Source organism: Dendronephthya gigantea, unplaced genomic scaffold, assembly GCF_004324835.1.
Source record: "Dendronephthya gigantea isolate DGI-Jeju-01 unplaced genomic scaffold, DenGig_1.0 000006F, whole genome shotgun sequence".
Taxonomy (NCBI): Eukaryota; Metazoa; Cnidaria; class Anthozoa; order Malacalcyonacea; family Nephtheidae; genus Dendronephthya; species Dendronephthya gigantea.
Window position 1 is genome coordinate 1,438,824 of NW_021163016.1, and position 26,084 is coordinate 1,464,907.

The 26,084-nt window shown below is 41.3% G+C and overlaps 4 protein-coding genes, 1 long non-coding RNA gene and 1 pseudogene across 5 annotated transcripts; all 6 read left to right on the forward strand.

Annotated features, from left to right (window-relative positions):
• The first annotated feature begins 409 nt into the window (after positions 1-409).
• On the forward strand, positions 410-5,423 carry LOC114516866 (annotated as a pseudogene).
• Positions 5,424-8,601: 3,178 nt separating this feature from the next.
• Positions 8,602-11,264, forward strand: LOC114516851. Its single transcript, XR_003686323.1, has 3 exons — positions 8,602-8,760; positions 9,951-10,025; positions 11,020-11,264. It is a non-coding gene; the product is annotated as an uncharacterized LOC114516851 (long non-coding RNA).
• Positions 11,265-11,273: 9 nt separating this feature from the next.
• Positions 11,274-11,705, forward strand: LOC114516583 (ctenidin-1-like). The gene has a single exon (XM_028536110.1). It carries the CDS (start codon positions 11,274-11,276, stop codon positions 11,703-11,705), a length of 432 nt encoding a protein of 143 aa, XP_028391911.1.
• On the forward strand, positions 11,705-14,971 carry LOC114516584 (uncharacterized PE-PGRS family protein PE_PGRS3-like). The gene is made up of 6 exons (XM_028536111.1): positions 11,705-12,131; positions 12,500-12,740; positions 12,836-13,470; positions 13,627-13,864; positions 14,090-14,657; positions 14,774-14,971. The coding sequence occupies exons 1-6, from the start codon at positions 11,705-11,707 to the stop codon at positions 14,969-14,971; spliced, it is 2,307 nt and encodes a 768-aa protein (XP_028391912.1).
• A 3,853-nt stretch (positions 14,972-18,824) lies between these two features.
• On the forward strand, positions 18,825-19,490 carry LOC114516585 (acanthoscurrin-2-like). The gene has a single exon (XM_028536112.1). The coding sequence runs from the start codon at positions 18,825-18,827 to the stop codon at positions 19,488-19,490; it is 666 nt and encodes a 221-aa protein (XP_028391913.1).
• Positions 19,491-19,611: 121 nt separating this feature from the next.
• Positions 19,612-24,128, forward strand: LOC114516587 (uncharacterized PE-PGRS family protein PE_PGRS54-like). The gene is made up of 8 exons (XM_028536113.1): positions 19,612-19,780; positions 20,146-20,386; positions 20,482-20,831; positions 20,900-21,175; positions 21,547-21,784; positions 22,007-22,533; positions 22,918-23,155; positions 23,381-24,128. Exons 1-8 carry the CDS (start codon positions 19,612-19,614, stop codon positions 24,126-24,128), a joined length of 2,787 nt encoding a protein of 928 aa, XP_028391914.1.
• Positions 24,129-26,084: the final 1,956 nt, after the last annotated feature.

Below are 26,084 nucleotides of genomic sequence, written 5' to 3' on the forward strand. Positions count from 1 at the left end.
GGTTGATGCAAGTTGATATAAACAGGATGCAGCAATGTTGTGCTGCCCACATTGTTCTGAGTTGTTATCAATATTGAACAATATTGTTACACCTGATTCAGTTTCAACAATATTGTTCAATGTTGATGACAACTCTGAACAATGTGGGCAGCACAACATTGCTCCATCCTGTTTGTATCAACTTGCATCAACCTGAGCGTTTTTAGGCGTGTACTCGACCATGGTCGAATAAACCGGAATTAATTTTTTGTGTTTGTGAAATTTTGAATAATGCAATCGCATTAGTCGCATCAGTCTGGATTTGCTCCTGGATATAATAAAACGAATAAACAATGTATGAATGTATTTCTATTTCGACAACATGAATACTGATTGGCTAAAAATTATATAAGCGCGTGCGAGATCACCCGGAGAGGAAGTACTTCATGTATGATGTAACAACATGAATGTGCCAACGTTGCAGTGATTTGTTCGAGTGTCTGGGATGCTTTCTTCAGTTTCAGTTCGTGGTAATCAACTAGATTTTTGAAGATTTTTACTATAAGCTAAGTTCTTCTTCAGACATTGATTAACTGTAGTGAAAAACTAAGATTTTTATAGCATAATTGCTGTGAATATTTCAAAATATGCAAACAAGTGATTATGTAAATTATAGACATGCTATAATTTCCATAATTTAAATGACATTATCTACATTTGATCACTGCTTTGAAAGTTTTCGCGTCGCTTCGGTTGTAATTTATTTTGTCGAGATCTCTTGGGGCTTTTTTGACGGTAAATTTGAAGAGGAAAATTCAAAAGATTGAAGGTAAGACTTAAGAGTTGCCACTTATATCTGATCGTAAACAACAAGTATACACGTGTGACGTGTGTTCAGTAATCGTTTCATATTCTCCCGCCCGAAAAGATCAGATTTGTTAGATATGTCACCTTGCTCATCTGTTATGTCACTATATCGGGGGAAAATAATATCTGTTTTGAATCTGAGATGGGGCTATGTATCCTTACCATGTATCCAAACTGATATTTATGATATTACTGATATTTGTAATGGGCAAGGAAGTGTTTGTCACTGTTAGAGCGTTTAGCTTTACAGTATTTGTTTGACTGGTAAATTTTCTATGAGTGGGCTATATGCAAATTAAGATATGGATATCTCTACCAGCCATATCTAAATTGTGATCTACTTCATTCGTTTTGTTAAATTAAATATATTTAAAAGTGATTCACTAAGTAAATATGGTTTGAGAAGTTTGAAATTTTACAATTCATCATCAAACCTAACCATGGTTTTAAAACCTAACACAAGAAGTTACATACAATGATATGGCCATGTGAATTTTATTAATATGAAAGGCTGCAGTAGCTATTGTTCAATACAGCTTTGGAAATCTCCATTATCATGAGGAATCGAGATTTCTTGTCAACTCAGTTGATTACATTGTGATCACTACAGTCATTGTAGTGCATATTGTGAACAAACAGGCAATTCACTTAAAAATAATCTCAAAGGCTAAGGCAAATTGTAAGGGCTACACTGGTTATGTGGGTTTTGTTTTTAAAACAAATACCGGTTAAATATTCAATTTAAAAAGGCTGCATCTAGCACAGTCTTTACTATCATTATAATTTTGCAAGTTATTCAGCAATTTCATAGTGATGATCCAGGAGAGTGAAAATTCCCTCTTGATTTGTATGTTAATTAACCCTAAAGTTGGTCAGAGCTTGTTTAACCTCAAGTGAAGTCTGAGTAATTTAAATTAGTTTCAGTTATTTTTTGTTGGAGTTTATAATCACATATATACCATACATTCTGAACAGTTTATCTTGTGATGCAATCTTTCCCAATGGCTAGAAACTAAATATATATGTAAAACTTTGATAATGTAACGATTCAGTGTGCTGGTCTTTGTAACTATGCTTGATCATTACTGCATGATTGTCACAACTTGTTGTTACCATAGAATGGTAGTATGAAACTTATAGTTTTTATTCTCCTAGCCAAATGTTTATAATGAAAATTTATTGTGCTAACATGGATAGCCAAGGAGTGCTTTGCATCCCGCATGAAGCTTACATACATGTGTTTTAATATTATTGTATTAAAAATTAGCATTTGAAGTAACATATGCACATATCACTAATTTGCATGTACGTGTTATGTGGTAAAGCAGTCCTAGGCTACTCTGAACATAATTTTAAAAATTGTAAACATTAAACCAATGCATCATTTCATATAGTATGATAAACATTAAGTATGATAAACTTTAATATAATAATATTATACCTCAAATTAAGATTGACCAACTAGTTAAGATGTTTTGTGGACACATGGCACATGCACTGCAAACTTCAACCCTGTTTTTTTCACATGGGGCATGTAATTTAAAGTCGAATTACCCATGAGGGAGGGTAATTACACATTAAATCACCCTCAAACTTTAAATTTTAGGTATTATATATATATATATATATATATATATATATATATATATATACACCCGTTTGCAAAAACGTTGGCCGCAGATAGATAGATAGATAGATAGATACTTGAAGTCTAATTAGAATTGCATATGATTACATTTGCATGGGATTTCAATCATATTACACAACATATGCAATTCTAATTTGATTTCGACTATCTATCTATATATCTATCTGCGGCCAACGTTTTTGCAAATGGGTGTGTGTGTATATATATATATATATATATATATATATATATATATATTATATATTATATATATATATATATGAGTAATTTAGTGTGGAATCACCGTCATCCCAGGTTGATAACTGATAGTATCAATAATGTAGTAAGTTAGTATCTACAATGCAGTGTTATACACAATAAAACAATTGCTTATTTAAGACACTAATTTAAGGTTGCTGAGCAGTCATCTACAAGTTCTCAATGGCAGAAAGTGGCACAGTTTTCAATGATCCTGTTCATGGCTACATTGAGCTAGAACCTGTGCTGGTACGCATCATTCATACCCCACAGTTTCAAAGATTGAAGGATATCAAGCAGCTTGGAGCCACATACTGGGTGTACCCTGGTGCTTCACATAACCGCTTTGAACACTCTCTTGGCACTGCCTACCTTGCTAGAAAGATGATTGAGACCCTACGAGATATCCATAAAAATGAAATGGGATTAATTACAGATGAGGAGGTTTTGTGTGTCAAAATAGCTGCACTCTGCCACGTATGTATGGTGTTAATGAAATCACATATAGTTTACATACATTGATCTACAAAAACATCTTTAAACATATTGTTTAATTAAGTTTAAAGCCAAAGTTTAAAAATACTCTCACAGATCTTGTGAATGACTGTTTGAACCTGTAGCTTATGCATTTGATACTTACTTCCATTGACAATTAAACTATTTACATCGAAATATTTCAGCTCAGTTGTTCAATAAATACCTTCTTTGTTTTCCATTTTGAACTTATCCACCGTTTAAGCTAAACGCCTTTCGAAAATTCTATTAATATTAATTTTGTAGGATCTGGGTCATGGGCCATTCTCCCATGTGTTTGATACACAAATGAAGTCAAAATTGGTGAAATACCAAGATAGTATAACCTAGAAATTCAGATTCCAATAAATCCTTGAAGTTCCATCGAGAGCAAGCGATGAAATTGAAGGCGTGGGAACACGAGGAGGCGTCGTGTGAAATGTTTGATCACATGTTGAATGTTAATCCAGAACTAAAAGAAACCTTAGAAAGAAAAAACATCGGTGAAAATGAACGAAAACTTGTGAAAGAACTTATTAGAGGCAAACTTCCTGGGAAGGACAAGGTCACGCAAACGGTTACACTTGATAGTACTAAGTACTCGAAGTGGTTTCTGTTTGAGATCGTTGCCAACAAGAGAAACGGAATCGATTGCGATAAGTTCGATTATTTCGCGCGGGATTGTCTCAACCTCGGAGTTAAAAGCAATTTCGACCACCTTCGCTACTTTCAGAACGTGCGCATTTTGCGCGTCGATGGCGAATTACAGCTGGGTTTGAGAGACAAGCTTGTGTTCAATATCTACGAGATGTTTCACACACGCTGGTCCCTACATCACCGCGTTTACCAGCATAAAACAGTGAAGGCCATTGAAGATATGATTACTGAAGCATTTGCACTTGTAAACCACAAGTATCTTTTCTCAACGGCCATCTTCGACATGGAAAAGTACTCGAAGCTGACCGATAGTGTATTCTACGAAATCATTCGCTGTGAAAAACCGGATGAAAACACCCAAAAAGCGCAAGAAATTCTCGGAAGAATCCAACGACGAGAGTTGTACAAGTTCTGTGGGGAGACGCAGCCTTCCTCGATGTTGGAAATCGGCCCTTTGGAAGTTGCCGAGGAAATTGCGTCTTACGACGAGGATGTCTCTCCCGAGGAGTTGTTCATCAGCATTGTTGAGATCAATTTTGGAATGAAGAATAAAGATCCCGTGGAATCCGTGGTGTTTTACAACAAGAATTTCGAAAAGGCCATCCAGCTCCGTACGAACATCGTGAGCGAGATGTTGCCTCAGAAATTCTCCGAGCAGTACGTTCGTGTGTACGGCAGGAATTTAAAGCAGCCTGCTATCGCGGAAACACCCGGAAGCAGAGAGAAGGAAGAGAGGATCGTGCAATGTTTTAAGAAGTGGTGTAAAACACAAAAATTCTCTTTTCCGGATGAGTTAGCTGGTGACAAAACCGGTTATTTCACGCCAGCGAAGGGGCAAAACGTCCCGCCCGTAGAGATCGTTCTGATGGAAACAATCCTTCCAAGAAAAAGCTGTTCAATATGAATTAGATAAACATTTTACCGTTTGATTGACATAAATAGTTGGATCATTGTGTTCCAATTTTTAATATTTAATAGAGTAAATTTATGTAGACTGATTTTTAGCGGTAAAATTCGTACTAAATTGCTGTTAGTGTTTTAATATATCTAATTTGTAAACATAAGAAAAGGCACTATATAAATATTTATAGTATTTATGCCATTTTATCAACGAGTGTAAAAGATGTTTATTGACAACATACGCCCAAAAAAATGCAATGCAGTTGTTATGTCTTATGATAGAAAGTTAAACTTATGACTGATTACGAAGCTACTGAAGTTCAAACACAGCCCATTTTATGCGATATTCGATGGAATTGTTTTTAGTTTTGAAAGAAATTTACAAATCCCCGATGACAGAACGATCCTCGCTCGTAATCTTGTTCACTCATATATCAGTTTGTTCCATCGCAAATGCATGTTTTCACTTGATTATAAGGATAAAAAATATATATTGTTTCGTCTGCCGTTTTGATAAACATGTTGGAAACTAAAAGGCTGTAGTATTGGCTCGTTGAATTGAATAATTTAATCTCATTGGTTATCGTGGCTCTGTTATGAGCTGTGTTTACACTAGGGCCAATATAAATGCATTTCAGTCCAGGCCACAGGCCCTAGACCCGTAGTGTAAACTAAACAATTCACTGTTAATAGTTTCCTATCGTTTCTTATACTCTCGTTATATTAAAATAATAACACAATATTTTATAAAGGCCGTCAGAATCTCGGTTAATTCTCGGCTCCTTCATACTGCATTTCTTTTCTTGTGGACCCTCGCTTTCTCTTCCTCTGTTTGTGGTACCTTTTTGGTTTGCATTTCGCATTTTCTTGCTCATATTTGTCATTTGAATTAGGCAACAGGTTGTTTCCGGTCGTAGCAACTCTATTATCTGAGAGATGAAATCAATTCCCATTGAGATTTTAGCATTTTCCACCCAGGCCTGGGTTGTTCTATGCACTAGCCTCTATTTTTTATGTTTTCTTTTAGACCGTAATACGCTACGGTCGAATTTTTACGATTGAAAAAAGAATCAAGCAAAAGTTTTCGCTTGATCCCGAAGAGGACGCTCACTTGCGCGCGCGAATAAAATCTGTACTTGTTTCTAGTTTTGCTCATAACTTGCCCGTAAATTGTGACATGTTAAGGCATATGTAGCCCAGAAATCTGCGTGTGACTCAGTCTTCGACTACATTGTTTACGCGCGCGGGCAGCTTTATACCGACTTATGTAATAGATAAGGTTGACAACTTAATTTCCAAACCAACACTTATCTTGGGAGAAATAGTAAATCAAAGGTCTCAATGAGACAACTCACGGATGCACGAATAGCCGATGAATTGTTGGCTTGTAGACTAACCAGATAAACAAGTTTTTAATACTAAGCGCGCAAAGCAGGTTGGTCGAGTTAATGGCACTAAAGAATGCGAGACCGTTACCAATGATTCTCTGATATTCCTATGGAGTCAAAAAACTTTGTAACTTCGCAGCAAAGAACACAAAAAACTATACAGAGGTAAATTAAGATACCTTTACTAAACTACTAGCCATTTTTTTGGCATAAACGACACTGGAAGTGTTGAAAAATCGGCACATTTTTTTACCAATTTTCTTAATTTTTCGCTGTGACTGTATATGCGGGATGTAAGTTGCCTGATAGTGGTTTTTGGTTTGAATCACGAATGCATTATTTCATTGGCTTTTACCGTTAGGCATAAACCAATGAAATTTCGTTTTCGTCATTCAAACTGTAAAAAATATTGCAATTATTTTCTTAAATTTAATGCCATTTTAGAACAAAAGATGACTGCTAGCTTAAGAAATTTACCAAGTTTTATCTTTATTTGTAATTTTCGTTATCTTATGTTGGTCTAGGCTGGTCAGTATGTGTAAACTCAGAAAAGATTTGCCGACCTTAGGTTTATTATGCTAGCGTAAACAATAACGACTTTTTAGCCACTTTCTCACATATACTATGTACTAGTATTAAATACGTGCTAATTGTTACCTCGATTTTCCTCGCCCTCAAACAACGTCCTTAGCTTCGCGACACGGTCTTTCGTTTCTCTTGCATTTTTCTTTGCAACTTCGACAATTTCGTCAAGAGTTGTCGCGTCGCCATAAATGTTGAATTTTAACAATTCCCGAACCAATCCTTCCTCGCTCTCTAGATCTTCGCAAGGCAAATCATCGCCATTTTCAACCTGAACCCTTTTTTCTTCATTACTTAATTCCATTTGCAAAAACCGTTGAGAAAATGTAAGCTCAAAAGACGTAATCAAGTAAAATGAAGCGTGCGGTTTCAATTATAACCGTTTACATTGTTTACGTCACAAACGATCACGAAGACGCAGCCTGATCTGTAGCTTGCGCAAAACAAGGAATTAATTAGGGAAAATTAAAACGCTCTCGCGGTGTTGTTTACGCGGAGGCTCCACACTATTTTCTGTTCGCAAAAAGAAATTTAATGATTAAATTTGAACAATTTTTGTTCGAAAGTGAGTGTCTAAAGAAGGTATATTACCAAAATTGGTAAATATGGCACCCAATTCCAAATGGATATTCCAGCTTTAAGCGGTTATTAAATTATAAAGACAAGCGGAAACCCTACTTTCTATCTCCCAAATGAATCTATTTCTTTTTCTGAAAGAGCTTAGTGAAACTGCCAAGTTTGGCTGCGAATTGTTGTAAATTTCAGAAAATATTGCCGTGGGAATTTTAAGAATTTTGTATACTTATGTATAACGGCTGGAAGTTTGTAACTAAATCAGTTACATATTTCGGCACGTAATACAAAAGTATGGCAACTTTGCATGGCTATATTTTCTGTATTTTACAAAATTTTGCAGCCAAACTTTGCATTTGCACTAATTTAAGTAAGATCTTTCTGACTGTGATAATTTTTTTTCTTCTTGTTACTTCGATCAAAAATTAGTCTAAAGCGCAAGTCATCCATTCTCTAAGCCACGAGTGCAAATTAATACTGCTCATTAATTTCGCACCGGCGTTGTTCAAGTTGTGCTTTTCACCAGTGGATTTCGATCAAGAACCTTTCTCAAAACGTGTTTTTTATACATATCAGTGAACTCAAAAGAACGTTCTTTTGAGTTCAATGATACATATACGTATTTTTTTCGTCTAGATATAAGTCTGGACGACAAAACTTTTCTTTGCCATTCATTATTATGCAGAATTTTGCTGTTAGAAGTTTTGTCGAATTCCCAGGAGCAGAAAGGCTGGCCTTTGTGCTTGCGACAAACATATGTAATATATGCACAAAACTGACAATATTTTACGCATCCAAGGGCTTAAGCCTGGTTCAGACTTGTCCTAAGAATCTGTGATTCCCCTTTGTCGGAGGGGGCTGGTGCGCAAAATGCTTTGTATATCGGAAAATAACACAATGGGATCCCCGATTCTTAGGAGCTGGTGTTAACCAGGCCTAAGCGTAGTGACAGGGCATTTAAACAATAGTTTAATTTCTAAAGGTCTTTTTTTTACACTCTGTATAGTAGCTAGCTCTTTGAACGGTACTTGTTTTTTCTCCTTTTCGATCATTGGCACAGCATGAGTGCAGTGTCTCTTTTCGTGTGGTGCATATTGCAGTATATCAGTGCACATGTGCAACAGTGCTAGCGATTTATTAAAGCTGGGATTTAGCTGGCGATTTATTAAAGCCGGAAAAAAGCCTAATTTGGTTGTAATGACATCCTGTCAAAGTTCATGGTGGAGTAATTGTTCTCTTCGCCCAAGGCGAAAGAGTTGTTTAGAGCAACCAGTTGAACGATTGACTGAACAATACTTACTCATGATTGGGAGTAGAAGAATCTACAATACAACGTTTACAGAATGGATAAAAGTAATCTGTGAGATCCAGCATCTTAAATGATATATATAGTTAATTTTAGCAAGACTTTTTAAGGTGAGTTGAATCAAATTGTATAATATAAAATACACACATTTTGAAAGCTTCTTGGCTTGTTGGGGACAACGAATAAAAAGTAGACATAGTATCCAATACTGTAGTAGATATAATTAAGATTTTATTTAGATTAAGATTTTATTCATTGGATATAAAAAGTTTATCCTTGCCCTCCATGCATTCAACTTCAGAAATTTTGTATTTTTTTCTTGTGCCAAGGGCTTTGCAGTTTTGTTTGTCTCATGTTTAATAATTCATTTCACTTTTCCCAGTTAAAAAAATGTGTTTTTTCCGCCTAAATCAGCAGGTTTTGTCTTGTCACAGAAAATTATAGATTAAAACTATAGTACTTCTTAACAAGCTTGTAGAACTAAGTACTTGTACTTCGCCATTACAAAAGAATTAAGGAAACCGTCACGGTATTTGACCTTTTAAGTACTTGTTAAAGTACGAGCGGCCGATGTGTATGGGTGTTTACAATGGCGAGTGGGAACGTGCTTGTGAAATGAATAGATTAAAAATTAATTATTTACATTATCCTGCATGCATTAAAAATAATTGAATATAATGCTTGCTCAGCGGCGTAACTATAGTCTATACAGGGTGTCCCAAAAAAACGAAAACTATTGAAATCACTCATTGTTAAAATTTGAATGCCGTGTTCACGAATTTCAGCCCGTGGGGATTTAATGCAACTTATAAAATGCTAAATGCTTTGTGTTGCTGGAGAAAGGGGACATGTCGAAGGTCATGGTCCTTGAGATGCACATTTAAATAATGTTATCCATATTTGTAAATTGTAAATATTGTTAATAAATATCATTTTTGCGAACAAGCAAATTTGACTGCATCATATGCATGCATAAAAAAATGCTTATGGCAACCCCGATTATACACTTGTGGGCCCAACAGAGTGCTTAGGCATTCAAACTCTAACAATGGCATTGTTATGGGTGATTTCAATAGTTTTCGGTTTTTTTGGGACACCCTGTAGAACGATAATTGGGAGGAGGGGGTAAATATCAGTTATATAACATTGTTACACACATACTCGAAGTAGACGCATTATGCTTGCCTCAAAACCGAACTGGTTCAGTCAAACATGTTTACAGTAAGTACATCGCAACAATGTTTCACATTCAATGTTATATGTCATGTCAGATGTTCAATGTCAGATGTTTTCACTGCAGGAGAATCAAAGATCGTGATGTGCGTGTGGTTTGTGATCTTCGTGTGCTTCCATATATCCCTGGTTATATTTCCAGGTAGGTGTTATTCGAAAGTCATCGCTGTGCCTTCGTTTTGCGCATGCAATATGGCAATCTTTGCTTGAATAGACGTTTCGCATAATAGAACAACTTTTGATTCAGGCGACAAAAAGGGAATCTCGTAAAAGTGGATACTAGATGAAGTAAAATTGCCAAGTTGTGCTGCGAAATATTGTAAAGTGCAGAAAATATAGCAATGTTGCATACTTTTGTACTTAGTAAAAAAGTATAAGAAATTTCCAACTTCGCATGGCTATATTTTCCGTACTACGATATTTTTTAGCCAAACTTGGCATTTATCGGTGTGCTCTTTTTAGCTAACGTGACTACAACCAGTCGCTCACTCAGTAAAGCAGTGTTGCTCAGTAAAGCAGTGTTAACGTTGCTTCTATAATGCTTCTGCATAAAGAATATATTTATTGATAAATTTAATTCTTAACTCGGGTCGGTTGTGTCAAACCCGTTTAGCTTAAACGGTAGATAAGTCAAAATTAAATAACACTTTTATACATCTCTCTTGAATGAGTCAACTTGAAGTCTTGAATATTATACACTGAATATGTAGTTGAAAACAGTATCTTTGTATTAAGGTCAAAAAGTTAACATTTAGTTCGCTTGTTGAATAAAACGATAGACTTGCTTTCTATTTTGAACTTATATATCCACAGTCTAAGCTAAACGTCTTGGAAATTAGTAAATTACCCAATTTACGGCAATTACTTTCAAAATGGCAATGTTATTCCCCGAAATTGAACAGACAAGCCATGTTGGGACATGGCAACGTTGGGACGTGTAACGCACATAAAAAATACAATTGGGCAGCATCTTTCTCTCTAACAGTCAATCCCGGTAGAGACTGGTCTAACAAATATGTCTCAATTAGGAAAGCAAGCACACCTGGCTGATTTAAATTGAAATAAAAATCAAATTTTAAATTAATCTTAAACACAGTTTTAACGAGCTTACGTTTGTTTTCAACTATTTTTAACAGCATCTGGAGGAATACGAAGGAATTCGACACTCAAACGCCTAGTTATTCCATCTAAAAGTGTACCGTATGTTGTACAAAAACCTCCTGCGAAACGAATGATGAGCAAGCAGAAGAAATCGTTTTCGTGGAACACTGGAGGTGGTGGAAATGGCGCTGGTGGCGGCGGAGGGAGTAGTTGGCAGAGCCAATGGGGTGGTGGCGGAGGAGGACAGGCAGGTGGAGGTGGACATGGAGGTGGTGGTGATGGAGGGATGATGGGTGGCGGCGGAGGTAATAGCTGGCAGAGCCAATGGGGTGGTGGTGGAGGAGGACAGGGAGAGGGGGGAGGCGGAGGAGGAGGACAGGGAGGGGGAGGAGGCGGTGGAGGACATGGGGGTGGTGGCGGAGGAGGAATGATGGGTGGTGGTGGAGGAATGTTGGGTGGTGGAAACGGAATGATTGGTCGTGGCGAAGCAGGACAGGAAGGTGGAGGAGGAGGTGGAGGACATGGCGGGGGAGGACAGGGAGGTGGAGGAGGAGGTGGAGGACATGCTGGGGGAGGACAGGGAGGTGGAGGAGGAGGTGGAGGAGGAGGTGGAGGACATGCGGGGGAGGACAGGGAGGTGGAGGAGGAGGTGGAGGACATGCCGGGGGAGGACAGGGAGGTGGAGGAGGAGGTGGAGGACATGCCGGGGGAGGAGGGATGATGGGAGGTGGCGGAGGGGGGATGGGTGGTGGAGGAGGGATGATAAGTGGTGGAGGAGGAGGGATGATGGGTGGGGGAGGAGGAGGGATGATGGGTGGTGGAGGAGGAGGGATGATGGGTGGTGGAGGAGGAGGGATGATCGGCGGTGGAGGAGGAGGAATGATGGGTGGAGGAGGAGGAGGGATGATGGGTGGCGGAGGAGGAGGGATGATGGGTGGTGGAGGAGGAGGGATGATGGGTGGCGGAGGAGGAGGAATGATGGGTGGCGGAGGAGGAGGGATGATGGGTGGCGGAGGAGGAGGAATGATGGGTGGCGGAGGAAGAGGAATGATGGGTGGTGGAGGTGGAATGTTGGGTAATGGCGGAGGGATGATGGGTGGTGGAGGAGGAATGATGGGTGGTGGAGGTGGGAGAGGGAAACCTCAAGGTAAATATATCCTCTGTATAGTCCTATTTTGCAGCTAGTGCGAACGAAATTTGGTCATGGTTTGGTACTGTGGTCATTTATTCCAAAACTAGTTTTTTTGCGAAGCATACAAATGTTTCCATAAAGTTCATAGAAACGTACATATAAGAGTCGGAACAAGGAGTGTTTTGCGTCCAAATTTTAGACGAAGATTAATATTTTCACAGTTGAATGCTCATCAAATGAGCCTCCTACTGCAATTGTAATCTTACGATCTATTCACAGGCTATATCTCTTGATGACATTAGTAAGTTTTTCTTCTGACGTAATCTAAGAAATTTATTCAAGTCCCATTGCATGAGTCTATCCTTCTCGTTTCGTCTAAACAGGCCTTCACACATTTCGAAACGATGCCCTGCAAGCGCACAATAAGTACAGACAGACACACAACGCTATGGCGCTCCGAATGAACGGGGGTTTGAACCGCCAGGCAGAGCACTACGCCCAGAGATTGGCTCAACGTGGATTTTACAAAGTAAGACGCGACCCTTATATTCGCCCAGGAGTTGGAGAAAATCTTTTTGTACAATGTGGCAATCATATCAGCGGGGCCGACGTATCAAAAGCATGGTAAGAACGATATTTGTAGAGATACGACTGTTCTCGTTTTTCGACAAATGTTTTTAAGCGGAAAGCTTATGGCCCAAATTATTGCATTTGTGTAGGTACAGTGAAGTTTGCGGCTACAATTTTGATAAGCCGTCAAAGAGTAAAGGCTTCGTGGATTATTTCACACAGTTAGTCTGGCGAAAGACGAAGGCTTTTGGGATTGGTCGAGCTTTTGGTAACACAGACGGCATGCAGTGTACATACGTGGTGGGCCGCTATTTTCCATCTGGAAATTATCTTGGTAAAGAGAGGAATAACGTTCTGAGAGGGCGATATAATCCAGCCATGTGCGGTGGAGGCGGTGCTGGAGGTGGTGGGATGGGAGGCGGAGGACAGGGTGGTGGAGGTGGTCCTGGGGGTAGTGAAGGGGCCGGCGGCGGTGGTGCTGGTGGTGGTGGGGAAGGAGGAGGGGGTGGGGGTGGACAAGGAGGGGGCGGTGGAGGTGGTCCTGGAGGTGGAGAAGGAGGCGGAGGTGGTGGTACTGAAGGTGGTGGTGCTGGAGGTGGTGATGCTGGAGGTGGCGGTGGACAAGGAGGGGGTGGTGAAGGGGGCGGAGGTGGTGAAGAACAAGGAGGAGGTGGCGGAGGACAAGGAGGAGGCGGGGGTGGAGGTGAAGGTGGTGGAAGTCCAGCGGGCGGAGGAGGAGGCGGAGGTTTTGGAGGTGGTGGCGGAGGCGGAGGTGGAGAACAGAGTGAGTGTTTTTCTCCATTACTTTACTACAAACCTATGATTTATATTGTTGTTCACAATGGAAAATCACAAGAATATCGTAGTATAAGCACAGGCATTGAGATTATCCTAACCAAAAGAGCAAGCCTTGGTAATTTATTATTGTTTATTTCTACAGCACAAGCTGAATTTGAACAGGAAGGTTTGGAAGCTCATAATAAATATCGAGCTATTCATGAGGTCGCCCCAATGAAACTGAACACGGAGATGAACGCTCAAGCAGCGAAATGGGCTAAACATATGGCTTCATTAGGAACGTTAAAACATGCAGAAAGTAGTGAAAGGAATGGGGATGGCGAAAATATCTATTATAGTTGTGGTATGGCCGCTTCTGGTGGATCGGTTACCAATGAATGGTGAGTAGTCTATACAAGTAAACGCTAATAAACAACTGGAACGATACCCCCTATTGTTTTTGTGAAGCCAAAGTTCGGTGAACCTTACCTCCCGAATCGCGTGTCTAGAGGTATTGTCCCGGCAAATTTTGGCTTCAATCTCGAGACAATTTGCGGGACTTTACCTCCAGACAGTTGCTAATGGCTTTATCCCTAAACTGTTTCCCATCTGTTTTCCTTTTGTAGGTATAAAGAAGTGTGTGACTATGATTTCAATACAGGCAAATCAGCCAATGGCAAGGCAGTTGGTCATTTTACCCAAGTTACTTGGAAAACAAGTCTAGAGCTTGGCATGGGCAGAGCTACGAAGGGGGGTTGCACTTACGTCGTGGGACGATACAAACCGCCGGGAAATTGGATGGGGAAGGAAAAGGAGAATGTTTTTAAGGGAACTTTCGATAAGTCTTACTGTCAGAATCCCAAATGGGTGCCAAGCGGTGGAGGAGGTGGGGGTGGCACAGCTGGGGGTGGTGGTGCAGCTGGGGGTGGTGGTGCAGGTGGAGGTGGTACAGCTGGAGGTGGAGGGGATGGTGCAGCTGGGGGTGGTGGTGGTGCAGCTGGGGGTGGTGGTGGTGCAGCTGGGGGTGGTGGTGGTGCAGCTGGAGGCGGCGGTGCAGGTGGAGCAGCTGGAGGAGGTGCTGTAGGTGGTGCAGCCGGTGGTGGTGCAGCCGGAGGTGGTGCTGCAGGAGGTGGTACTGCAGGGGGTGCTGCTGCGGGAGGTGGTGCTGCAGGAGGTGGTGCCGGAGGTGGTGGGGTGGGTGGGCAGCTGGGGGTTAGCGTGGGGCGGTGCAGGCATGGGAGGTGGCGGTGGTGGAGCTCAAGGAGGGGGAGGTGGTTCAAGTTGGAACATGAATTTTGGAGGAAATCAAGGTGGCGGTGGCGGTGGTGATGGTGGAGGAAAAAGCTGGAGTACAAAATGGGGAGGAGGCGATAATGGAGGGGGAGGGGGAGGAAATAGTTGGAGTTCAAAATGGGGAGGTGATAATGGTGGAAACTGGGGTGGAAGTTGGGGTGGAGGTGGATCTCGAGTGTCGCAGAGCGACAAACCATAAATCAAACAAATTTTGAGCAGATTCATCCACCTATCCTCATTTTTTGTCAGATACATGGTCTGCTCATGTGCACGGAAGCATCTTTTTTATATCCTGGTAGGACCAATACAACATGAAGTGCCCGAGCGACGCCAGCATCAGATACTTGGCCAAACATTGGACTCTGAACATTTCTATTAATCCGTGCCGTGGTTATTAATGACGAAACATAGAGAAGAGTTAATTAAATATCCGTCTTCATTAAAGGCACCCAATTCCAAATAGATTTTCCAGCTTTAAGCCGTTATTAAATTATAAAAACAGGTGGAAAACACTATTTTCTATTTCCCAAATGAATCTATTTCAATATTTCTGAAAGAGCTTAGTGAAACTGCCAAGTTTGGCTGCGAATTGTTGTAAATTTCAGAAAATATTGCCGTGCGAATTTTAAGAATTTTGTATACTTTTGTATTACGGCTGGAAGTTTGTAACTAAATTAGTTACAAATTTCCGCACGTAATACAAAAGTATATAGAATATGGCAACTTCGCATGGCTATATTTTCCGTATTTTACAAAATTTCGTAGCCAAACTTTGCATTTGTACAAACTTAAGTAAGATCTTTTTGACTGTGATGATTTATTTTCTTTTTGTTACTTCGATCAAAAATTAGTCTAAAGCGCAAGTCGTCCATTCTCTAAGCCCACGAGTGCTGCTTAAGAGTTAATATACTGCTCAAAAATTTCGCACCGGCGTTGTTCAAGTTGTGCTTTTCACCAGTGGATTTCGATCAAGAATCTTTCTCAAAACGTGTTTTGTATACATATACATATTTTTTTCGTCTGGATATAAGTCTGGACGATAAAACTTTTCTTTACCACGCATTATTATGCAGAATTTTGCTTTTAGAAGTTTTGTCAAATTCCAAGGAGAAGAAAGGCTGGCCTTTGTGCTTGCGACAAAGATATGTAATATATACGTACACAAAGCTGTATTTTACAATATTTTACGCATCCAAAGGCTTGAAGCCTGGTTCAGACTTGCCCTAAGAATCCGGGATTCCCCTTTGTCGGAGGTCGCTGGTGCGCAAAATGCTTTGTCTATCGGAAAATAATATACAATGGGAATTATTGGATCCCCGATTCTTAGGGGCTAGTGTGAACCGGGCCTATGCGCGTAGTGACAAAGCATTTAAACAACTGTTTAATTTCTAAAGGTCTTTTTTTATACCCCCGGTATAGTAGCTAGCTCTTTGAACGGTACTTATTTTTTCTCCTTTTCGATCACTGGCACAGCATGAGTGCAGTGTCTCTTTTCGTGTAGTGCATATTGCAGTGTATCAGTGCACGTATGCAACAATGCTAGCGATTTATTAAAGCTGGGATTTAGCTAGTGATTCATTAGACCGGGATAAAGCCTAATTTGGCTGTAATGAAATTGCTGTCAAAGTTCATGGTGGGGTAATTGTTCTCTTCATCCAAGGCGAAAGAGTTGTTTAGAGCAACCAGTTGAACGATTGACTGAACAATACTTACTCATGATTGGGAGTAGAAGAATCTACAATACAACGTTTACAGAATGGATAAAAGTAATCTGTGAGATCCAGCATCTTAAATGATAGTTAATTTTAGCAAGACTTTTTAAGGTGAGTTGAATCAAATTGTATAATATAAAATACACACATTTTGAAAGCTTCTTGGCTTGTTGGAGACAACAAATACAAAGTAGACATAGAATCCAATACAAAGTATAGATACAATTAAGATTTTATTAAGATTAAGATTTTATTCATTGGATATAAAAAGTTTATATTTGCACTTCACGCATTCAACTGACCAACTTCAGAAATTTTGTATTTTTTCTGCTGCCAATTAAGGGCTTTGCAGTTTTGTTTGTCTCATGTTTAATACTTCATTTCACTTTTCCCAGTTAAAAAAATGTGTTTTTTCCGCCAAAATCAGCAGGTTTTGTCTTGTCACAGAGTTATGGATTAAAACTAGTGCTTCTTAACAAGCTTAGAACTAAGTACTTGTACTTCGCCATTACAAAAGAATTAAGAAAACCGTCACGGTATTTGACCTTTTAAGTACTTGTTAGTGCTTTTAAGTACGAGCGGCCGATGTGTATGGGTGTTTACAATGGCGAGTGCTAACGTGCTTGTGAACTGAATATATTAAAAATTAATTATTTACATTATCCTGCATGCTTTAAAAATAATAATAATTGAATAATGCTTGCTCAGCGGCGTAACTATAGTCTATAGAACGATAATCGGGGGTGGGGGTGAATATCAGTTATATAACATTGTTACACACATACTTGAAGTAAACGCATTATGCTTGCCTCAAAACCGAACTGGTTCAGTCAAACATGTTTACAGTGAGTACATCGCATCAATTGCATGTTATATGTAACAGATGTTTTCACTGCAGGAGAATCAAAGATCGTGATGTGCGTGTGGTTTGTGATCTTCGTGTGCTTCCATATATCCCTGGTTATATTTCCTGGTAGGTGTTATTCGAAAGTCATCGCTGTGCCTTGAATACATACACTCTAATCTAAGTTCTTCGTTTTGCAATATGACAATCTTTGCTTGAATGAACCTTTCGCATAATAGAACAACTTAAAAAATATTGTAAAGTGCGGAAAATATAGCCATGCGAGGTTGGCAATGTTGCAAACTTTTGTAATACGGCTGGAAGCGTGTAACTAATTTCGTTACAATTTCGGCCGTAGTAAAAAGGTATAAGAAATTGCCAACTTCGCGCGGCTATATTTTTCGTACTACTTGATATTTTTCAGCCAAACTTGGCAATTATCGGTATGCTCTTCTAGCTGAGGTGATTTATTTCTTTCTTGTCACCTAGATCATAAGTTGGTCTATTATATTATGCTAAAGGCCGCTTGAGTTGACCATTACCGATAGAAACGCGTGTACAAGCAGTCACACATTGAGTAAAGCAGTGTTGCTCAGTAAAGCAGTGTTAACGTTGCTTCTACAATGCTTCTGCATATAGAATATACTTGTTGATAAATTTAATACTTAACTCGGGCCGGTTGTATCAAGCCCGTTTAGCTTTCACGGTGGAATAGTCAAAATTCTTATACATCTCTCTTGAATGAATCAACTTGACTATTATACACTGAATACGTAGTTGTAAACAGTATCTTTGTATTAAGGTCAAAAACATTTAGTTCGCTTGTTGAATAAAACGATAGACTTGCTTTTCTTTTTTGAACTTATCCACCGTTTAAGCTAAACGGGGCTGATACAACCGGCCGGCCCTGATTTTGGTCTTACTTTGTCTAAGAGCCTCCTTGTGCGCTTGGGGTCAGTAGACATAACGCGGCAAAGACCCTGGGTACGAGGTTCAACGCGGCGACGTGAAAGCTTATTTGTCGAAAAATATTCCTGTTACAGGAGCATGAAAAAGCAAGAATGAGACAAGTTTTAAAACTGCTTTCTGTCCGCTTTCACGGTCCAGTCAACAGCTTTGGAACTAAGTAAATTACCCAATGGCAATTTTATTTCCCGAAATTGAACAGACAGGCCATGTTGGGACATGGCCACGTTGGGGCATGTAATGTACGTAAAAAATACAATTGGGCAGCATCTTTCTCTCTAACAGTCAATCCCGAGAGAGACTGGTTTAAAAAATATGTCTCAAGTAGGAAAACAAGCACACCTTATTTAAATTGAAATAAAAGTCAAATTCCTTTTTTTAATACGTCTAAATTAATCTTAAACACAGTTTTAACGAGCTTACGTTTGTTTTCAACTATTTTTAACAGCATCTGGAGGAATACGAAGGAATTCGACACTCAAAAGCCTAGTTATTCAAGCTAAGAGTGTACCGCATGTTGTACAAAAACCTCCTGCGAAACGAATGATGAGCAAGCAGAAGAAATCGTTTTCGTGGAACACAGGAGGTGGTGGAAATGGTGCAGGTGGCGGTGGGGGGAGTAGTTGGCAGAGTCAATGGGGTGGTGGTGGAGGAGGACAGGGAGGTGGAGGTGGACATGGAGGTGGTGGTGAAGGAGGGATGATGGGTGGCGGCGGAGGTAATAGCTGGCAGAGCCAATGGAGTGGTGGCGGAGGAAGAAAGGGTGGTGGACATGGAGGTGGTGGTGAAGGAGGGATGATGGGTGGTGGCGGAGGTAATAGCTGGCAGAGCCAATGGGGTGGTGGCGGAGGAGGAAAGGGAGGTGGAGGTGGACATGGAGGTGGTGGTGAAGGAGGGATGATGGGTGGCGGCGGAGGTAATAGCTGGCAGAGCCAATGGGGTGGTGGCGGAGGAAGACAAGGAGAGGGAGGAGGCGGTCGAGGAAAGGGGGGTGGTGGCGGAGGAGGGATGATGGGTGGTGGTGGAGGAATGTTGGGAGGTGGCAAAGGAATGATGGGTCGTGGCGGAGGAGGACAAGGAGGTGGAGGAGGAGGTGGAGGACATGGCAGGGGAGGAGGGATGATGGGAGGTGGCGGAGGGGGGAGGGGTGGTGGAGGAGGGATGATGGGTGGAGGGGGAGGAGGAAGATGGGTGGTGGAGGAGGAGGGATGATGGGTGGGAGGAGGGATGATGGTGGCGGAGGAGGATGATGGGTGGTGGAGGAGGAGGGATGATGGGAGGGGGGGGAGGGGTGGGTGGTGGAGGAGGGATGATAGGCGGTGGGGGAGGAGGGATGATCGGCGGTGGAGGAGGAGAAATGATGGGAGGAGGAGGAGGATGGATGATGGGTGGTGGAGGAGGGATGATGGGTGGTGGAGGTGGAATGTTGGGCAATGGTGGAGGGATGATAGGTGGTGGAGGAGGAATGATGGGTGGTGGAGGAGGGAGAGGGAAACCTCAAGGTAAATATATCCTCTGTATAGTCCTACTTTGCAGCTCTTGCACCTATTTTGGTCATGGTTTGGTACTGTGGTCATTTATTCCAAAACTAGTTTTTTGCGAAGCATACAAATGCTTCATGTTTATAAAGTTCACAGAAACGTATACATAAGAATCGGAACAAAGAGTGTTTTGCGTCCAAATTTTCGACTTTAGCAGATTATATTTTCACTGTTGAATGCTCATCAAATGAGCCTCCTGCTGCAATCGTAACCTTACGATCTATTCACAGGCTATATCTCCTGATGAAATAAGTATGTTGTCCTTCTAACTTAATTAAAGTAGTTTATTTAAGTCTCATTGCATGAGTCTATCCTTCTCGTCTCAGGCCTTCACACATTTCGAAACGATGCCTTGCAAGCGCACAATAAGTACAGACAGACACACAACGCTATGGCGCTCCGAATGAGCGGGGGTTTGAACCGCCAGGCAGAGCACTACGCCAAGAGATTGGCTCAACGTGGATTATACAAAGTAAGACGCGACCCTTATATTCGCCCGTGGTTTGGAGAAAATATTTTTGTACATTGTGGCAATCATATCAGCGGGGCCGACGTATCAAAAGCATGGTAAGAACCATATTTGTAGAGATACGACTGTTCTCGTTTTTCGACAAATGTTTTTAAGCGGGAAGCTAATGGCCCAAATTATTGCGTTCGTGTAGGTACAGTGAAGTTTGCGGCTACAATTTTGATAAGCCGTCAAAAAGTAAAGGCTTCGTGGATTATTTCACACAGTTAGTCTGGCGAAAGACGAAGGCTTTTGGGATTGGTCGAGCTTTTGGTAGCACAAACGGCATGCAGTGTACATACGTGGTGGGCCGCTATTTTCCATCTGGAAATTATCTTGGTAAAGAGAGGAATAACGTTCTGAGAGGGCGATATAATCCAGCCATGTGCGGTGGAGGTTTTGGAGCTGGTGGTGGAGGCGGTGCTGGAGGTGGTTGGATGGGAGGTGGAGGACAGGGTGGTCCTGGGGGTGGTGAAGGGGCCGGCGGTGGTGGTGCTGGTGGTGGTGGGGAAGAAGGAGGGGTGGGGGTGGACAAGGAGGGGGTGGTGGAGGTGGTACTAGCGTCGGAGAAGGAGGTGGTGCTGCTGGAGGTGGCGGTGGAGAAGGAGGGGGTGGTGAAGGGGGCGGAGGTGGTGGAGGACAAGGAGGAGGTGGCGGAGGACAAGGAGGAGGTGCTGGTGGAGGTGAAGGTGGTGGAGGACAAGGAGGAGGTGCTGGTGGAGGTGAAGGTGGTGGAGGACAAGGAGGAGGTGCTGGTGGAGGTGAAGGTGGTGGAGGACAAGGAGGAGGTGGCGGAGGACAAGGAGGTAGTGGTGGAGGTGGTGGAGGTGGTGGTGGTGGAGAACAGAGTGAGTGTTTTTCTCCATTATATTACTACAAACTTATAATTTATATTGTTGTTCACCATGGAAAATATATCACAAGAATATCATATGATTTTTGCACTCCATGCAGGAATATTCTAGAGGTTTATTTCCTAGAGGTTTCAGTGCCAAGAGCATTGCACCGGCATCGCAAAAGCTTAGGTTCGATTCCTGCCGGAGGACCTATAGTTGACTAATTCTTCCATCAACTGTTCCTGGCTTGAATTTGAAGTGTGTATAATACCACCCGAAATTAAGACCCTTAAAACCTCAAGAATATGATAGTATAAGCACATGCATTGAAATATTCTAACCAAAGAGCAGGCCTTGGTAATTTTCATTGTTTAATTCTACAGCACAAGCTGAATTTGAACAGGAAGGTTTGGAAGCTCATAATAAATATCGAGCTATTCACGAGGTCGCTCCAATGAAACTGAACACAGAGATGAACGCTCAAGCAGCAAAATGGGCTGAACATATGGCTTCATTAGGAACGTTAAAACATGCAGAAAGTAATGAAAGGAATGGGGATGGCGAAAATATCTATTATAGTTGTGGTATGGCCGCTACTGGTGGTTCGGTTACCAATGAATGGTGAGTAGTCTATACCAGTGAACGCTAATAAACAACTGGAACGATACCTCTTCATTGTTTTTGTGAAGCCAAAATTCGAGGGACTTTTCCTCCAGACATGCGTATCTGTCCCGGCAAATTTTGGCTTCATTCTCGAGACAATTTACAGGACTTTACCTCCAGACAGTTATAACCCTAATGGCTTTATCCCTAAACTATTTCCCATCTGTTTTCCTTTTTTAGGTACAAGGAAGTGTGTGACTATGATTTCAATACAGGCAAATCAGCCAATGGCAAGGCAGTTGGTCATTTTACCCAAGTTGCTTGGAAAACAAGTCTAGAGCTTGGCATGGGCAGAGCTACGAAGGGGGATTGCACTTACGTCGTGGCACGATATAAACCACCGGGAAATTGGATAGGGAAAGAAAAGGAGAATGTTTTTAAGGGAACTTTCGATAAGTCTTACTGTCAGAATCCCAAATGGGTGCCAAGCGGTGGAGGAGGTGGCGGTAGTGCAACTGGGGGAGGTGGTGCAGGAGGAGGTGGTACAGCTGGTGGTGGAGGGGGTGGTGAAGCTGGAGGAGGTGGCGGTGGTGCAGCTGGGGGAGGTGGTGCAGGTGGAGGGGAAGGAGGTGCCGGAGGACAAGGATGGGGTGGCGGAGAACATGGAGGAGGTGGGGGAGGGGCTGCAGGGGGTGGTGGTGGAGGCGGGGGAGGTCTAGGGGGCGGAGGTTTTGGAGGAGGTGATGGAGGCGGAGGTGGTGAGCAAAGTAAGTGTTTTTCTCCATTATAATATATGCCTAGTTGAGTAGAAGTTAATCAACAGGTTAATACACTAATATACAGTATTTATATAATTTTATACAATGATTGCAATTTCGTCCTGGATATATAAGATGTAGTAAGTCTACGTATTATATGTCATGTCTAGAATACTGTGCCATTTGCGATAGAATTCCCTTTGATAGGAATATCACCACTACGTGGGTATACCACTTGTCATAAAAAGACAAACTAAAAATTAACCACAAAATTATAAATTAACCGTTGTTCACAATGGAAACTCACAAGAATATGATAGTATAAGAACATGCATTGAAATATTCTAACCAAAAGAGCAAGCCTTGGTAATTTGTTATTTTTTATTTCTACAGCACAAGCTGAATTTGAACAGGAAGGTTTGGAAGCTCATAATAAATATCGAGCTATTCATGAGGTCGCTCCAATGAAACTGAACACAGAGATGAACGCTCAAGCAGCGAAATGGGCTAAACATATGGCTTCATTAGGAACGTTAAAACATGCAGAAAGTAACGAAAGGAATGGAGATGGCGAAAATATCTATTATAGTTGTGGTATGGCCGCTTCTGGTGGATCGGTTACCAATGAATGGTGAGTAGTCTATACCAGTGAACTCAAAAATACAACTGGAACGATACCTCCTATTGTTTTTGTGAAGCCAAAGTTCGTGGGACCTTACCTCCCGATACGCGTGTCTAGAGGTAATATCCCGGCATATTTTGGCTTCATTCTCGAGACAATTTGCGGGACTTTACCTCCAGACAGCTGCTAATGGCTTTATCCCTAAACTGTTTCCCATCTGTTTTCCTTTTGTAGGTATAAAGAAGTGTGTGACTATGATTTCAATACAGGCAAATCAGCCAATGGCAAGGCAGTTGGTCATTTTACCCAAGTTACTTGGAAAACAAGTCTAGAGCTTGGCATGGGCAGAGCTACGAAGGGGGATTGCACTTACGTCGTCGGACGATACAAACCACCGGGAAATTGGATAGGGAAGGAAAAAGAGAATGTTTTTAAGGGAACTTTCGATAAGTCTTACTGTCAGAAAACCAAATGGGTGCCAAGCGGTGGAGGAGGTGGGGGTGATGCAGCTGGGGGAGGTGGTGCAGGTGGAGGTGGTACAGCTGGAGGTGGAGGGGGTGGTGCAACTGGTGGTGGTGCAGCTGGAGGTGGCGGTGCAGTTGGTGCAGCCGGGGGTGGTGCAGGAGGTGGTGCTGCAGGGGGAGCTGCTGCGGGAGGTGGTGCTGCGGGAGGTGGTGCTGGTGGTGGTGGTGCAGCTGGGGGCGGTGCGGGCATGGGAGGTTGGGGTGGTGGAGCTCAAGGAGGTGGAGGTGGTTCAAGTTGGAACATTAATTTTGGAGGAGGTGGAAGTCAAGGTGGTGGTGGCGGTGGTGATGGTGGAGGAAAAAGCTGGAGTACAAAATGGGGAGGAGGCGATAATGGAGGGGGAGGAAATAGTTGGAGTTCAAAATGGGGAGGTGGTAATGGCGGAAACTGGGGTGGAAGTTGGGGTGGAAGTTGGGGTGGAGGTGGATCTCGAGTATCACAGAGCGACAAACCATAAATCAAACAAAGTCGGAATCGACTCGACCAGACCATAGCTTAGGCCGATATCTGCCGAGACCCGCTAAACTTTATTAGACTGATACATTGATGTTTTTCGACCTTTGTATTTATATATTCGGTCAACCTATTTTTTTTTATATAACACACACTCAGATAGGCCTATCTGTAAATTCTAGAAACATGGTCTGCTCACCTGCACGGAAGCATCTTTATTTATATCCCGCTAGGACCAATACAACATGAAGTACCCGTGCGACGCCAGCATCCGATATTTGGCCAAACATTGGACTGAACATTTCTATTAATCCGTGCCGTCCTTATTAATGACGAAATATAGAGAAGGGTTAATTAAATATCCGTTTTCATTAAAGGCAAAAGGGAAAATTTACTTTTATCATTAATATCCAGTTTTGTCTGGTATTAATCTCAGGCCCCGTTTCTGCGTAGCTGAATACAAATGTATGCCCACGAACTTTTTAATTATTTAAAATCTTTCGTTTCAACGTATCTAGGAGTAACTGGGTATGTACATCATAAATAATCTGTGCTACAACTGAATATATTGGAAAGAATACTTCCAAGTAACAAAAAAATTGCCGGTTACACTTTAATCTACGAGTACGACTACGAGTACGAGATTCGTCATTCTCGCGCGATGCTTGCTTACGCTATCAGCCAAAACTCGTAGTCGTTGGGCGTTTGAGTACGAAATTTATCAAAAAAATCGTACTCAAAAGCTCGGCGACTACGAGTTTTGGCTGATGGCTTAAGCAAACAACGCGCGAGAATGACGAATCTCGTACTCGTAGTCGTACTCGTAGTCACTGCTAAAGCTCCCTATTTTCTCGGGCAAGAACGGTGCCCGAGATAAGAGAAAAACGTTACTTGTATACGGCTCCTAACAACGTGCGGTCATTCCACTTTTTAGATTAGACGATGTCGAGCGGAAAAATTGCTGATAGGACTACATTTCTTTAACGAGTTATTCAGTGTGCATGTTAACAAGAACCAGGATCTAAGATACCAAATTTATTTCGGCCGCCAGAACATCAGAGATATAGCCTTATTTAACTCTATATATACCTTGTCGCGCAAAAAAAGTTAACAATTTTGATTGAGTATAGCTTCAAAACAAAAAGATTTATTACACTAAAACTATGTTTGTTATATTTTCTCATGTCTAACTTTAATTTTTATATACAGCATGAAGTTTCTCATACAGTTTTGACTGCAGTTTAAATTTGAGTATGCATTTTCGATTAGCTAAAAATAGGATTAAAACGTGCCGTTCAGGCTCAGCTCTAGATGTGGGGCTAGAATTTTGCGTATAAACAGAGGTGAAAAACAGCCCAAGAGGGCTAGCTCTCCCTGTAGGGCTCATGTAAACAGCCCCTAAAAGTAAAACGCCGATATCTCGGGAATTCTGTATCAAAATACACATTGTAGTATATACAAAATTTTATGTTCATAGACATTCACGAATCTAAAGAAAGTTAATTCAGTGTAACAGTTCTCTTAGTTTCGAAGTTATATTCAATCGAACAGGTTAACTTTTTTTGCGTCACCTGGTAGAATAAGACAGTTGTGAAAGTTCATGGTAATTGCTCGCTCCACGAAGCAAATTAAGGAATTGTTTAGAGCAACCAGTTGAACGGTTAAGTTGAACAATACTTATTCCTGATTAGTTGCGTCAGAAGAACTGCTTTTTACACATATGATATCGTTAAAGAAGGTGAGAGTAATCTGTCAGGTCCAGCATCTTAAACGATAGTGAATTTGGCAAAATTATAATATAGGTAGGTTGAATTAAATTGTACATAATATCAAAATATACATAATTCTGGTTGAAAGCATATACTGACATGCAACTAACTGAATTGTTGTGGACAACGTCCTTTAGGGTCTGGATTAATACTATAGGCATAGCGCTATTTAAATCAGATATCTTATATAC